At 51.1% G+C, this 16,685-nt stretch overlaps 1 protein-coding gene across 1 annotated transcript in view; it reads right to left on the reverse strand.

The window, feature by feature from the left end:
- PDIA5 (protein disulfide isomerase family A member 5) overlaps nucleotides 1-16,685 on the reverse strand; it is a 90,135-nt gene that overhangs the window by 48,640 nt on the left and 24,810 nt on the right. The window contains exons 4-7 of the mRNA XM_032869511.1: nucleotides 8,436-8,519; nucleotides 8,097-8,142; nucleotides 3,968-4,060; nucleotides 591-651 (exon numbers count right to left, since the gene is read on the reverse strand). Of these exons, the coding sequence (XP_032725402.1) occupies nucleotides 591-651; nucleotides 3,968-4,060; nucleotides 8,097-8,142; nucleotides 8,436-8,519 (284 nt within the window). The remainder of the gene's footprint in view (nucleotides 1-590; nucleotides 652-3,967; nucleotides 4,061-8,096; nucleotides 8,143-8,435; nucleotides 8,520-16,685) is intronic.

A 16,685-nucleotide genomic window follows, 5' to 3' on the forward strand; every position in this document is an offset into this window, starting at 1 on the left:
TAGGTCTTCTGGTTGTCATCTCAAGAGTCTTCCTGCTAATCCTGTGGCCTCCTGTCTCATCTAGAGACTGAACCGGAATTTGGGGCCCTTTCCTCCATGGTCCCACTCCCCCCACGCCTCGCAGGCAGCCCCAGCAGCTCTGCTGGGTAAACAGCTGCCCCGGGAGGCCAGCCAGCCTCAGCAGGGTGAGCAGCAGCAGCAGCACCTCGGAGAGGACACCAAGACAGAGGCAGGGCTCCAGGAGCACATGGCTCTGCCAGGCAGGAAGCTGGGAGGAAAGGGCTTCAGGCCCCCTAGGTGCAGGGGGGGTGAGAAGGGGAGCCGGTGGGAGGATCTGGAGAGGAGACCTGTGCTGTCACTGGGTGGAGCTCAGGGCGAGGAGGGCAGAAGGACACATTCTAGTGAGAGACAAACTGATTCGAACAGCAGGAAGGGAGGAGCCAGGTGAAAAGGCAAAGAAGCAGAGAGACAGAGCAGGGTGAGGGACACACTTTGCACTTTCAGGAAGCTGAGGCAAGTTCCCAGTCCCCTGCCTCCCACCCCCCAGCTGTCCCTCCACAAGTCTGAAGGGGAGGAGAAAGATCACTCACAGGGAGCATAAAACATCATGAGAAGTGGCTTGTCTTCCTTTTTCAGGAGCCGTCTGAAGTCCTGAGGCACAAACAGAGAACATGGCAGGTCAGGCACGTCAGGCATGAAAGAACACAATGCGGAGTCAGCATCCGCTGGGTCAGGGAGCACCTAGTCCGGAGAGGGTGGACGGGCACTTCAGAAGCCCCACGGGCTGACCTGAGCTGAGGGACATGTAGTCAGAGTTACAGCCAGTCAGGAGCTGGAGGACTGCGACAATCTGTACCATCCCCACATGTGACAGATGGGGAAACAGAGGCCCCATGGGGAGCACACAGCTTTCCCAAGGCCACTTAGTGGGAGGAAGTAGTCCGCATCAGGCCAACAGCTTCACTTTTAGCTCTGCCTGAACCATTCAAAGACTGCAAGGAGCTAATCTCATCCCACGTGGCTGAGTGAGGCTGCCCCTTCATGGGATTTATGGAGTGGTTTGGTCTTGGGGGTGGTTGTGGTTGTTTTCTCACAGCCCAGCTTGGCCAGATGGGGATCTAGCTGCTTGTTAGGGTAACGCAGGGTTAACCCACACCCGCTAATCTCTTTCCCCAGCCCTGCTGCTGTCCAAGCGCCCAGGAGTCCACTGTGGGCACAGAAGCATACAGAGGAAACGAGCCCCAGAGCCCCAGGAGGTTACAAGCTAAACAGATCGTCTGTATTTGTAAAACCCTAAGAATAGCACCTGGCATGTTATTAGGCAACATATAACTGTTTTCTTAAATAAATACAATAAATGTACAAAGACAAACGGTCACAACAGTGCTAATGGAGAGACTTGGTGTAAAGCAGGGTTGGAGACCTTTCTTCCAACGAGAGTCAATGATGTTCCAGAAAAAGCAAATCTTTGAGGGACTGCAGAGAAGTGCAATGACAGAGCATATTTTGATTAAAATGATTTGCTTCTCTAACCAGTTTCCATAGAAGAAAATTAGAGGTTTTTCTCTTTTGAATAATAAAGAAAATAAAAGGAGATTACAAAATGCAGCTTTCTGGCAACAACAAGGCATTAGGTAAATAGATGAGTTCATCCCGCACAATGGAATACTAGTGCATCATTAAAAACGATGAAGAGGAATATTTAACGTCACAATAAGATATGCATGTTACATTAAGTGGGGGGGGGAGCAAGTTACGAAGCAGCATATAAAATGCAACGACACTTTTGTGAGTAAAAATATTTATGCATGCATTATGTTGAAAGCCCGGAAGGCTAGAGAAAATACCAGCAGTGGGTATCTCTCAATGGGAAGGGAAAGGGTAACTTTTTTTCTTTTAAGCTTCAGCTGTATTTTCCAAATTTTCAACAATGCATATGTATTACTCATAATTTTTCAGTTAGATAAAAAACATTTTGTAGGAATTCAAAACATTTTATAATAAATTCTGAAAATGTTCACTCTTGTTTAAGTAACTAGAAATATGTAATTCTACTCACTGTAAGGAAGAATTACTAAGATCTTTCACCCTGACAATGGGTAGAAAATGCAAACGCTTTGAAAATGATCTTCCAAAATCCCTGGAGATAAAACCTCGTAAGGATCTGAGACAAAAAGGTTTTTCTGGGCCTGTAACAATGCGGTTTCATACACTGGGCAGAAATAAATATTACATTACATTCAAAGATCCTTAACTGCCTTCAACAGTGTGGAATTCTAAGCTCACACAAACGGATCGGCAATTCAAACCTGAATTTGGAACTTTTCGTTATTTTACGTGGGGACTCAATCAGGAGAAAGGCAGCTGTACCTTAGACTTCTAAAAGAGAGCAAACAGCACAAAGTGTAACAAGAGTACTGCCTACAGGTATGAAAAAAATTTTTCTGCTTAATATTTCTAGTTACAGAAGAATGATCTTTGGAGTTTCAGGACATAAACATTTTAGGAGAAATACGAATATTAGGGGAATACAAACTGGTGCAGCCACTATGGAAAGAGTAGGGAGGTTCATCCAAAAATTAAAATAGAAATTCCATATGTTCTAGTAATTCCACTACTGGGTATTTACCCAAAGAATATGAAAACACTAATTTGGTAAGATACATGCACCCCTATGTGTACTACATTATTTACAGTAGCCAAGATATGAAAGCAACCCAAGTGTCCGTCAACAGATGAATGGATAAAGAAGATGTGGTGTGTGTACACAATGGAATATTACTCCACCATAAAGTCATAAAGAGATCTTACCATTTGCAACAACATGGATGGATCTAGAGAGTATAATGCTAAGTGCAATAAGCCAGTCAGAGAAAGACAAATACCATATGACTTCACTTATATATCTAAAAAAACAAAACAAACAAGCAAAACCAACCAACCAACCAGAAACAGACTGATAAATTCAGACAACAAATTGGTGGTCGTCAGAGGGGAAGGGAGTGGGGGGATGGGTGAACCAGGTGAAGGGGGTTAAGAGGTATAACTTTCAGTTATAGAAAAATAAGTGACAGGGAAGAAAAGTACAGCATAGAGAATATAGTCAATAACACTAATAACTTTGTATTGTGACAGATGGCAACCACACTTTTCATGGTGAGCACTAAGTAATATACAGAACTGTCAAATCATTGTTAATATATTTGAAACTAATACACCACTGTGTGTCAACAGTATTTCATATTTAAAAAAAAAAAAAAAGGACATTCTCCTTCCATCTACAACACAGCACTGCCTGCCTCACTGTTATAGTCCCTGTTAATATAACAAAGAAGCTCTTGCTCATCCTATGTGAAGGTACCCATGGGTAAAGATGCACATTCAGGACAGGTAGGGCAGGTTTAGAAAGAAGGAGGGTCACAGTTGTCTGAAGATTATAATTCAACCACCATTCCACCCCAACACCCCATTCTAGCCAAATCCAGAATTGAAAGCTTAAAAGCATAAATAATTTGTTCAAATTTATATTACTTAGAATTGTAGAGACCTGACCCAAGTCTCTAGAAATCCAACCCAAACCTCTGAGATTATTCTTAAAGAAAAGAAAAGAAAAAAAAAAAATGCTTTTAAAAACACACACGCACAAAGCCAAACCCAGCAACAACTGAGTTACATAAGGAAAGGATGTTTAAATGGATATTCCTATGAGGAAAATCTAAACCCATTAAAATACATTAAATAAGGTGGTGAAGAAGGGAAGAAGCTCTCAGGCAGCAAGCCTGTGATCTCCTGTGGGTTCCATCATGGAGCTGGGAAGGAGAACAAATATTAGGGGCCTGGCAGCCCAGTTCCCTCGGAGGAAAACACAACTCGTCCTCAAAGACTCCCCTTTCTCATTTCCTTGGGCATCACTCCTAGGGAGCGCCTGGTTGGGAGAGGCTTCCAGAACTGATGGGGAATAAATTACCTTTTCACTGTCAATGTGGACAACATCTTTGGCTCCAGGATCTTCCTCCCACAGTGGGGGCCCTTTTGGATCCTTCAGAAAGGCCACTATAGACTGAGAAAAGGAACAGAGAAGGAAAAACTCATTTTAGCCAGGTAAAGAGGGAGGTGGGGAAATCAGGAACCTGCCCCATTTCCCTACCCACAGACCCATGCACCTATGGAAAGAGTCTACGTGTGGCATGTGGCCAACCGCACGGGGGGCAGGGGTACAATCCCATTGCCCGCGGACATCCCTGCTGATGGTCCTAAAAACGCAGCCCCACCTCCTCCACCAAAATTTTTCAGCCATGTGACACCTGACTCTGGTCAGCTGATCCACACCTTTGTGCTTCTTCATGCACAGAAATGAGATTTGAGACAATTCACTAGTTTACTGAAATCAGAGACACACTCATGCTTTGGCTAGGTTTCATCTCCTCCAGGAAGCTCTCTGATCAATTTGACTAAAGGCCTCCAGTCCTGTCCAAGTGCTCCACATTCAGGCACCAAAACTGTCAGTTGTATCAGCAGGTAAGCACACCTACCTGTCACCTGCCCAACACTGTGTGATCTAAACTGGCTAGGGAGCAGGTTAAATCCTGCATCCTCTGTGGGGCTCAGGCAGGGTGCTCAACCCCAGGCCTGCCTGGTTGGTGCACTTCTCTCCCTGAAGACTGCTGCCCCCTTCTAGATGCCCAGGATGAAGATCTGACAAAGACCTGCAGGTTAAAGGGCTTACTTAGCCTTTGTCATGTGGACAACTGCCTCAAATCTCACCCCCCTCTGTGGAAGACACACATGGGACAGGAAATGGGGCCACGTCCCCCCACTGCCCTCCAGCCCTGCCATACTTCACTGGTCCGGGACAGGAGTGGCATTCCCTTCCCTCAGACAGCCACTCTGGGAAACGGTGCTCAAAGTCTGTGAGAGCCAGGAATGAGTACCAGAATCCAGCCAACCTCCATGCCTCCATCCCCAGAGGGGAGCTACTGGTCTCTGTGTCAACACACAGAGCCCGCAGTGTCCCCAGTTTGATGCAAGATTTTGAGACTTTTTTCCACTTTGATCAAGTTCCAACAAGCAGATGACAAGTTGGGCATGTCCACAAGTGTGGTGCGAAGGAGGTGGGCTGGGGCGAGAAAAGGAAACGCCCTCTTAGCAAGGCGGTTCATTTGGCCCAGGCACTGGTCACAGACACAGGACCTCAGGGAGGCCGACTAGTTCTGGAAACTCCTATTTGGAAAGAGCTACCAAGGAACACTGGGAGACAGCTAAGATTTCGCAGAATTTCATTCAGGTAATGCTCCTTGTTTGTCTAAATGGAGCTGTGAAACAACTCCTGGCATGAGAAGAGGGGCCATTTGCACCATGGCAAAGGCAGGCCTGTCCTTGCCAAAGCTTCGCCGCTGCTTGCCAAAGCTTCGCCTCGACAAGATAAGCCAAAATGGAAATGGCGGGGCCTCCTGAAACCCACGCTCACCCACAGCTGCAGAGGCACCTGCAGCCCAGGCCATGTGAGAGAGATGCTTCTAGGCGCCCACCTGTTTCAGAAACAACTAGGGAAGCAGTTCCCAACGCAGGGCATGTGGCAGCCTTCGGGAGCCTGTGAGACCTCAGACTCCCACGAGAGCCCTACTTTATACACTACTTTACTTAGCATTTCCATTTACTCGCATGCCCACATTTTACATTTACTTTATGCAAACATACTGTTTCTAGGGAGAAGATCTATGCCTTCCAGTAGATTCTCAGTGGGATGAGGAACCCAAAATAGGTTAGGAACTCCTGCTCCCAGAGGGCTCCTGTCCACACAGCGGGATGAGCTGAGTTGGAGGGTGAGCCTGGCTCCCATCCCCCCTATGCCAGCCCTAGCCCCGCCTCAGCATCAGGGAGAGAAGACATGGGGACACCAAAGGGAAGGGGTCACCTCTGAGGATGGAGTAACTGAAATCCTCATACTTGCTTTTCAGGTGGAGATTACTGTTGTTTAACTGAAGATGACTAACCCCATCCACAGGTTCTAAGTCCATCCGCCCAACAACATCTGAAGTGGAGGTCTGCACCTCGAATGCCTCCCTCCCCCAGCCCTCTTGTTCTCTGTGCCCTGAATCCCGGGGAAATGGCCCCATGACTCACACCCGGTTCTCAGGACATCTTGGTGTCTGAGAAAACACACAGCTACACAGCCTTGGGAGGTCATCAGAGGCTCATCTGAGTTTTGGCTTCCAGGCACCTCCGGGCCTCACTGCTTACACACAGTAAGGATTTTGCTGGACAGACTGCTAACCAGCAGAAGTCCACTTACACAGGAAGGTCCCCTCTTTCCCCTCCCTTGTCTGGCCTCTGGCTTCTGCAGGGGCCACCGCACAGTGCCGGCAGCCAGGTTCCTGCCAAACCATCCAGCAGGACAGTGACAGCAGCCAGAGCAGGGGCCTGCACAGGCACCCGGCCGGGCTGGGACTCCTCTAGCTCTCTGCACATCGAGGCCCAGGAAGCTCCCTGAGAGGAACACCAACCTGTGACCAAGGAGGGCTTTGGTCTTGGTCACTCCTGCTAGATGAAGAGCAGAAGCCATCAGGCAGTCATGGGAAACACTATGCCACTTCCTCTTAGCTCTGGAGAGCTCCAGGGGCTCTACCCCAGGCTCTGATGGCCCTGGGGGCTTTAGGGACCCTGGGACTAAGGATGCTTTCTCTCCACTGAAGACCCTGATCCTGTCCAACGCTTAGCCTTCTTCTCCAGATGGAAGTCACAGGAAGGATGGAGAGTGAGCAGACGCCATACACCTTGTCTTGGTAAAGGGGTAGACAAAGACCAGGCCCTCAGCCTCCCCTACCTAGGCCAGCTCCAAGTGCTCAGGCTCCCTGCTCCTTCCCTGCTTCCACAGCTCTGAGCAGCTACTATCTCCTGCTCCATGACCCCAGGACAGCCAGCTCCAAAGGAGCCATGAAACATAAATTGGACACAGCCTCCGATATGAAAACGAAGAGCCCCCAGCACCCCCTTTCATCCCTGCACGGCACTTCCCCACCTCGTTCCCGGAGAGCACGTGTTCTCTCCCAGGGCTTTAGCTGACATCTTAACAACACTGAATAAGAGGCTTAAGCAACCCTAGTTGGGAGAACTTTATCTAAGTGTCTAAGTGGGTGTTAAGATGAGTAATCAGGCTGAGTCTGTAGAAGGTAAAATCTGTAGACTTAAAAAAGAATGAAAGTTGGTAGGTAAACAGGAAGTGACTGGGGAGCTGAGGATGAACGGCAGAGGAGAGGGGTCCTGGCGGCTGCACAGACAGACGGACGGACAAGAAAGAATGGAAGGAGATGGAGAGAGACAGAGAGAGAGGAGCATGGAGTTCAAGCCAGTGAGATAAGCAGGAGAGTCTGAAAAAGTAAGTTCCGCCTACGTTGGGAAGAGAGGAAATACATGGCCTCAGGTATTTCTGGGGCAGGGGGGATTCCGCCTGGACCAGACACAGAAGGAGACAGGCGTGATGGAGAGGATGGGTATGCTGGAGGAGGAGAATCCAAGGGCAACAGAAGGTCTTGGGGCCTTGGGGTGACAGCACCTGCGGGTCACAGCCCCTCCACACTTATTTTCATTGATGCTTTTCTCCATTGACTTCCCAATTGGCTCTGAAGCAGGGAGCAACTCGGTGACATGGGGATGTCATCTGAACCAAGCTACAGCCGCTGACAGGGGCCTACCTGCCTATGTCCCACCCCCTGTGCGCACCCGGGCACAGGGAGTCCCCCGCCACCCCCCAGCCTCTGAAGAGCCAGCATGGACATTGCCGCGGAGATGAAGGGGGGGTTCACACCACAGCAAAAGGAGACCCAGGCCTCTGGAGGGAAGAGGCAGATGGTGGCTTGCCTCCTAGGATGACTGCTGATAGATTCGCACACTTATCTACGAGGCCAGTCCCCGTTGTGTTAACAGTTACAAACTTCTCCAGATATTCTGCTGACATGTGCTCTAGAGATAAGAATCCCTCAGGTCATTTGGAAGAGCTATCTGTGCAATCTGCCCTTCCTTCTCTCAGAGAGAACCTGCCAGGCCTTTGGCATCTGTTCAGACGCTATCTCTGCTGAGAATGAGGGAAGTAAATTTACCTTAAATGTCACAGCTCGGTTATATTCAGTATGAAATGCACCATCCCTGTCAAATGAGGAGAAAAAGGTGTTAACTTTAAGAATGGTTGTGAAGATACATACCTTTGGTTTCCTGCAGCATCTCAGTAACATTCAGCTATTGAACATGGTTCAAGATTTAAGAAAGAAAGAAAGAAAGAAAGAGAGAAAGAAAGAAGAAAGAACGAACGAAATGTAAACACAGGGAAAAAATATCATTCTGAAATAAAATTAACCTAACTAAAAACCACCATTCCCTGAGAATACCAATGAAAGCTTTCAGCACTTACTTGGAAATTGGAAATGCCCACAGGTACTTACTGGTAATGGAATAATTCAACCTTTTTGTCCTTTGGGCTCAGGTCAACTTTCATCTTCTTGCACAATTTTCTACTCTCGGCATCACTGAAAGACACAAATGTCGGGAACCATTTGTTACTGGAGATCCTCACAAAGGTGTTGACAGAGTAAAATTTGCTGTTGGTCTAAGAAAAGCCTGGTACCTTGGAATTCTTAACAGCAGGTAAGGCCCTGATGGCAGACACATATTCCGAGGACTGGAAAAGGAGGGTAGCCAACAGGAGATAGGCTCAATCAGGAAAGAGACAAGCAGGTGTGGAGAGTGTCTCCCTACATGTGAGGGGCAGCCCGGACAGCTCTGGACAAAGCCAGGGCCCGGTAGCACAGAGGGTGGGCAGCCCATTCTAAGAAGAAAACAAACTACGGTATACATATGTGGGCCCCATCTCGGTTGCTCATCAGAATCATCTGGGGAAGTTTAAAAAAAAAGACGGATTAGCCCAGCCCTCCCCAGATCATTACTTCAGACTCTCTGCCTCAGGGCCACGCCAGTTTTTTGTTTTTAAAGCACAAACGTGTGCCATATGCCACCTGCTAGACACCATCTGACCGGGGTAAGAGGAAGACGTTCTACAATGCTGACGAAGATATGAAATTGGACCAGGTTTGACCAAAGCCACCGGGAGAGAGGAGCGAGCTTCTGCCAAGTGCAGCATCTGCAGTATCTACACTCTAGCAATTCTCCTACAAAACATCGATGGCATCAGTCCCATGCCATTGATGGCTTACAGAGTGCTCATGCCTGATCTCACCTGACCTGGCTTCCTTCCTGGAAGATCAATGGATTTCAAAATGGGGTCCCTGGACCAGCAGCATCAGCACTGCCCAGGAATCTGTTAGAAATGCAAATTCTTAGCCCCATCCCAAACCTACTGAATCAAAACTCTGTGGGGACTTGAGCAAGTGTGTTTTAAAGAGCCTGCAAGGTGATTCTGATGTAGGCCCCTGTCCTGTTTGGGCTCTTCCTCCTCTCCCCAACCTCTCCAAGGTCTGGTGTCTCCTGTGGCCTCCACCAGCTGCTCAGCGGCCTCATCTGACTCAAGGCTTTCCCCATAACCTCACCATACTCAGCCAAGTCTGCCCAGCCAGAGGCAGCCAGCTGCCCCATCCCCGCAGGGCCATCTCCCCAGATCAGCATCGGCTCAGCGAGGGTATGTCAGCCACAGGTCCCCACTGGTTCCCCTTGGCTACACTGCATGAACCACTCTGTTCTGCTGGGAGTGACAGCCACTTGAGGGAAGTCCCCTCATCTCCCACCTGTGCATACATCCCACCACCTTCTACAGCCACTGGCTCCACACAGCTGTGTGCTGGCCTCAGGACAGGCAGATTAAACCATTCAGCTCAGCTCTAAAAGCAACTCCCATCAATGGACAAGTGACATGGTGGCACCTCATTTTCAGTGTGAATAAGCACTGTGCAATTCAAGAAGCCTGTCTGACTGGAGAGATGTGTGGGGATGAGAGAAGGGACCACTCTCCTGCCCCTAGCCTAACTCAGGCCAAGGCTTCTCCCTCCCTATCTAGTCTTACCTGGGGCAGCCACCCCTGCAGCCGCTGTGGCTTCCAGCCCCAGGCCTGGCAAATAGCGGGGACTCAAACGAAATGCATGATGAATTCCAAAATGAAAGGCTAATTCACATGACAGTGATTGCTCCCCCAAGGAGGCAAGGGCACTCAGAGACAGGGAATCCCCAGAGAAGGGATCAGCAGGGGCAGGGAGGAGATGCAGATAGGCCGAGAGGATGCAGCAGAAGGCCCCTCGGGGAAGGGCAGCCCCCAGAATCCAGGAGATAGAAAGCCATACCCACAAGCCCTGTGGGGATGCCATACACACCTCCACTGACAGGAGCCATTACAGTCTGGGCCTGCGCTGGCCGCAGAGGCTCTGTAGTGAAGCCAGGCTGAAGGGGTGGGGAGGTCTTTTTCCAGACGACTGCATATAAGGTGCCCTTTCCCTGCCTGAGCTCACTCCCCACAAGAGAGGACTCCACTCAGGGTGTTTATGACCGTTCACTTGGCCCTTGCCTGGTCCAGCTTTGTTCTGCTGCACTCTACTGTTCTCCTGGGCGACCACCTGCTGTTTGCCCAACCACAACAAGAAACCGCGGCCAGGTCAGAAAGGGATCTTGAGGCTCAGGCCTCCCTCAGCCCCATCCCAGCACCCAGCAGGGGCACCCAACCAGCTTGCTTCCACTGCCACACCCGAGGGGGTCGCTCAGACTGCACAAGGCAGCCAATGGAGGGGCGACGTGCCACCCCACGCTGGCTCTCCTCCAGGAGCCCGGCTGGCACTCTCTTCCTGTGACTTTCACAAAGCAGAGTTTAGGTGGGACAGGGCTCAGAGTCATTCCAACCCCAATCCCCACCTTGATCTGCCAGAACCTGCTCCAAAGAAAAGTCTGGCTGCCACAGCTATAGGTCCTTGGTGAGCTCAGGACAGGCTCAGGGGCTGATGCTCCAATGCAACCTGCTGGGCTGAGCGGAGCCAGGAGGGTACAGAGGGTCCCCCGCCTGTTCCTCAGCAGGGACCCCCAAGCTGCAGCCCCCACCCCAGTGAAGCAAGTCACAGCTGCCTCTGCCACAGGATTCCTTGTTGCAGACTCGGTGCAATGCGCTTCCCTCTGGGTTATGACACTCCCCAAGGATCTCCTCCTCTTCCCTGCTCCCTACACTCACACACGCACGTACACAACTATGAATGCATACGTGCTCAGAGTGGACTGTGGGGAGGTGGCCTCCTGGCCTGTCCAAGCACCTCCGGCCCAGACCCCAGAGCCTCAGCCGAGCACCTTCCTCGGGCCTGCATGCCCTTCCCTGTGGTCTTCTGTCCATGGCAGTGTGGCTCCACATCTGACCATGTCCACTGTCACCCCCGTTGGAATGTCTGCTCCGGGAAGGCGAGGGCTTTGTTTGGCTCACAGACAACTCTGCAGCTGGCCCATAGCGGGCACTCTCTGTAGCCTGAGTGATCGAGGGAGCGAACGAGGGTGTCTTGTCACTCCTGGGGTAAGGCTCTACACTTCTGGCTCTCTGGGCTCTGTCTCCTGAGCGCCAGGAATCATGGCAGGTGACAATTCCTCATAGTACTTCCTCCGACTGGTGCCCCGTCCTCCTGTTTCTCAGAGTACGTGTGTATGTGTGTGCACACACATGCACATCCTAATCATTCAGTACACACAATAAAAGTCTTCAGGAGTTCGAGAAAGGCAGAGAAATTACCCAAGCTCAGGACCTTAAAAGGATCTGAGCTGATAGATTAAGCACAACTAATTGATTTATTGGCTAGCTCCCTTTCTGCTTCCCTCCCCCCGCCAGTGAGTGAGGCTCTGGGGGAAAAAACGCAGGAAGACAAAGGCAGCAATCAGGGAAATGAGAGGCTTTGTTGGGATAAGGAGGGAGGGGAAAACCAGCATGGATCAGAGAGCCGACTGCTATGCAAAGGCCCTCACCTGCCATTCCCCACAGTCCTGCAAGAACAGACTGTCAGCAGGTCTGTCTGCCAGGGAGGCTGGAGCCCTGCCTCCCTCTGCTGTTTACTCACCCAGACCCGCTGTGTCCTGTCCCCCACCCCCCTTGGCCCTCCTCTCCACAGAATGTGAGGGAAAGATTCCAGAGGCTGCCAGGCCGGAGAGACAAAGACACACACACGTATATTTGTAGGTGTTGTGAGCTGGCGGGCTAGGAACCTGGTGTGGCCTCCATGGGGCATGCTGCCGTGTTTACTAGATCTTCCTGTGGGGCACGGCTGTCCAAGAGGCTGGCCACTCTTGCTCCAGGGAATCAGACCCAGGAATGAAAGGTTGGGGGAGACAGCAGGAAGGAAGAGAAGAAACAAGGTGCTGGAGGCTCAGAGAGGGGAGGCATGCCTTTCCCAAATCACAGCCTATGGAACCACGCCCTCCCTGGAGGAAGGTCTAGCTACTGGCGGGAGGGACTGACAGCTTCTAGATCCTGCCCAGCCATCAGCCAGCCTGTGACTTCTGGTGGGTCCTGTGGTATCCCGAGATGGAAAATGTTGCAGCTGCCCACACAAGGCAAGTGGAGCTCTTAATTCCTCTGCAGGATCCAATACTACTAACACATAAAGCGGGCTGCCTATATCCTGACAGGTGAATCAGGAGCCAGACTCCAGGACAGAAGGTGAAGACTCAGAGAGAGCAGAACCTCGGGCTTCTCCCTGCATCCCCTAACCGTGTCCTGGCTGAACAAGTCGGCATCCTTAGAGGCACATGGGCAGGATGTGGAGCACGCTGTCCCAGCCATGGCGTGCCCGCTGGCTAACCCAGACTTTCCAGGTTCTATCGCCCCCTCAAAGCAGCAATAAATCTCTTTCTCCCATCTGCCGGGTCCAACATGGTGGGATTCTGAACAGATGGACCTGGGACTTCCTACAGGAAATGTAGGAAGGGTCTCACTCCCAAGACACGAAGAAAATGGGAGAGGACTAAGAGCGAGTGAGCAAGAAAACGCTGTCAGAGTGACCACTAGGTGCCACGTAGGACAACCTGAAAGAACGCTGCTGGAGGGCTTGAGGAAGGAGACAGAACAGCCTGGAAGGGCTGGATCTTAAACCTGGAACAGCCTTGGTGGTCACATAGCACCTTCTGATGAGGGACTTGCAAAAACAGGGATCATCCTGGGTTGGCTGTTCTGTATGGTACCTACCTCCGGGTGGCACAGGGTGTAAGAAGATATACACAGCCCTCTCCTTCCCCTCGCCACCACCCCCACCAGCCCAGAGATTCTCAGGCTGTGCTCCTCAGCAAGGAGCATGGCCCCCCTCTCCACTAGCATGGGGCGATGTGTTGGAAGGCATCTGAAGCCACAACATAAACACAGCACTTCTCCTGAGAGTCCCCTTTATCCCCTGGTAAGTAGTGTTAAACATGCTTACATATGAAGAAGCAAATGCTAAATGCAAAGAATTTTTAGAAGAAAACAGAAGACTTCAAAATATGTGATACCTGCCCTGGAAGGCCCCACGGCTTGGATCTGGGAAGCCAGCACCACTCCGGGGGAAGCAGAGCAGATGGGAGAAAGAGAGCAGGGAAGACGGAAACTGTGGCTAGGTAATGACCTTACACCCTCAGGAAGAGCCGAGAAGTGAGCTCCAGATAGATATGCAGTCTCGGCCCAGTGAGAATCAGCCTGAGGAATTAGCATACCAGGCTCAGCTCCCACCTCCTGGCTCCAGCTCAGCTGCCCCGACAGCAGCTCTCTGCGCCAAGGCCTAGCGCGATGCCAGGCTGCGGGGCACGAGGGGAATACCAACGCCCTCACACACAACCCACTTCACAGCCGGACAACCGTAGCCAGCCAACCCGAGCGTGGCTGCTGAGCTCTGAGCCAGGAGGTGGACTGAGGGGAAGGGAGAGCTGACAAATCCCTGGACAGAAGCCAGACACCCCACAGACACCTCACAGCGACAAGCTTACAGGGCCTGGGACCTGGGAGAAAACCGACACAGAGGGGCACGTGTGCCTGCAGCCACATGTGCAAGGGTAGGGAGGGAAGAGCCTGAAAATCAAGAAAAGGGGGGAAAGAAACACCCAGAGAGAAAAGAGAGGAGAAGAAAGACCAAAAACCTGGGGGAGGCAGGGACCCAGAGATGGGGAAGAGGCGGTAGAAACTAGTAAGGAAGAGGGAACAAAGCAAGAGAGAGGCCAGCAGCTCTGAGGGAAGGACAGAAGAAACATGGGAGCAGACACCCAGAATGGGGGGAGACACAGAGGAAGACGCCCCCCTCCGAAGACTGCCACATACTCACGTGCATACACACACACACACCAAACCTGGCAGCTTCCAGGATTTTCCGAGCCGTGCTATTCAGGGATGAGAGCAAACCGGAAAGCCGAACTCCACGGTTCACACTAGATTACGCTGAAGCCCAGAGAGGGGCAACGACTTGCCAAAGGTCCCACAGCTATTAGCTGTCCATCTAGACTCAAGGCCAGGTCCCATAACCTACAGTCCTACACGTCCCACTGTACCCTAAACTGTTTAAAGATCAGAGCAAAACAGCCTGTGCACTGGGGCTGACTCTCATGCTCAGAACTTTCTTCAGGGGCATCCTCTCAACACCCAAAGGACCCTCCCCCAAGAAAGCCGCTGAAGAAGGCATGCACGGTTTCTCCCCCTCAGCTTCTTCCGGGAATGCTCAAAACAATCCTGCCCAGATGAAAAGTAACAGGAAAAATGGGATCTCACACTTAAATTACGTTCTAGAAAGAACTTGCATTTACAGACTCCTCACCACAGACCTGGAAAGGCAGCAGAATATATACTATTGTTGCATTTACAGATGAGGAAACAGACTTGTCCAAGGTCATACGGCTCATAAGTAGCAGAGGTGACCCTTCAACCCAGGCCTCTGCCGTTATTCCGCACACATTCAAAGACACTTCACGCCACAGCATTGCCTTCTCTTGCCCTAGGATGCCCTCTATCTCCCTCACCTGCCTTCAGAGGGAGAAAAGCAGAGTGGGCTCTTCACTCGAGACCTTCCTGTCACCCTCTTCCAAGCCCTGGCATCCTCATTCTAGCCTCCAACCCTCTGTTGGCAAGCCAGAAGGCACAGCTGGAAAGGAGGAGAGAAGGGGAACCTCAGGAGGGCCCACGCGAGGGGAGGCACGCTCGGGCTGACCACCTGCTATTTAGTAGCTGCTAGGATTAAAAAGTGAGCAGACGCTGGCTCCATTCCCCCTGCACACTCCACTGCAGATAACAAGAGGAAGTCCTCCCGTGAGCGCTTCTGCCCATCCCTGAGCCTCTCATTCAGACTCAAAAACACACACTGAACACATTTAGGACACAATGAGAGCTGTCATCACCGGGCCCTCGGGTCAACGTGGTGGGTTCCCATAATGGTTTATAGGGCATGTTCAGAAGTCTATGACCTGGAGCAGCCGAGCAGGAGGGCAGAACCAGCTCACGCCCTTGGGGGAACTCCCTGTGTCACGGCTGTCCCTGAGAACCACCACCCTCAGTGGTCTGCATGGACTAGAGCCCCGGGTTCTGTCTCTTGGGCTGCTCTGGGAAGATCTCACTGCACCCTGCCTCTGACTTCAGATCTGGACCCAGATCCTCCTCCTCCTGCTTCCAACACAACCCATTAGAGCTCCATAACCCATCTACTTATCTCAGCTATTTTAAGAGCCATCTAACATTTCAGTTCATACTTCCTCTTGGAGGGATGAACTGAGTGGCAACTATGTGGCACAGTGTGTCCTTCTGTCTTAAGGTCACCCCTCTAAGCTCGAAGGTGCCCCCCTAGATTTTCATCTTAGCACATCAGAAGTCACAGGGTTATTTCTCCCATTGGTACTCTTATTGACTCCAGATGTCGTGTCTCCAAGCAAGCCCTGGATTCTGATGCTCTAACCTGGCCCCCTTTAGTCCTGCCCCTGCAGCAAGCAGAGCAGGACTGCTGCCTCCAGCCCAGCAGCAGAGGGCCCCAGGCCATGTTCGGGGCCCACACCACAGGGAGCTGCCTGCAGGGAAAGCCGGGGCACTTTTAAAGACCAGGTACTCAAAGGTCTTTGCCCCAAACTGTAACTCTGCTTTCACCGTGAAGCTTTTCTCAACCTTTCCAGGCAGAATAAAGGGATACTCCCTCACACCCAGAGCCTCTGCTGATTGCACTTCTCACAAGAATTGTAATCACCGGGTTCGGTGTCTGCTTCCGCCTCACACGCTGAGGACACTATTATCCATCTGTGTACCTTAAGACATAAAGGAAATGCTTAGGAATGTTCCAGGAGAAGGCAACAACTACATCAAAGCTCTCCTTCCCATTTCTGTCACCTGCAAGCCTATGAACTCTCTGGGATAGGCTCTCCTGGTTGGCAGGCCGGTGTCATCTCCAGATATGGAGACTCCACAGTGCCCTGTCCCATCAAAGAGGCTCTGTCGCTTTGCCAGTCACACAGTGCACTCCTGGGTGAATGCAGAAGACTCAGACACACCTAGGACACAAGAACACCCTTGCAGCAACTATGAACTAGAATTAACCAGTGGCCAAGATCTCACCAAATGTCTGGTGAGCAGTCTCTTCCACTAAATCAATGTTTGAGTAAATCAGGAGGGGTGAGGCTAGCGACAGGAGCGCGCACACATGCAGACACCCCTAAGGCAAACAGCACTCAGCTAAGACTTCTCCTCCTGGTCTCATCCAGTGCTTTGTCAGATAAAGTCCCCCTTCAATTTTCAC

Source organism: Lontra canadensis, unplaced genomic scaffold (assembly GCF_010015895.1).
Source record: "Lontra canadensis isolate GAN:19392208 unplaced genomic scaffold, GSC_riverotter_1.0 scaffold38, whole genome shotgun sequence".
Lineage (NCBI taxonomy): Eukaryota > Metazoa > Chordata > Mammalia > Carnivora > Mustelidae > Lontra > Lontra canadensis.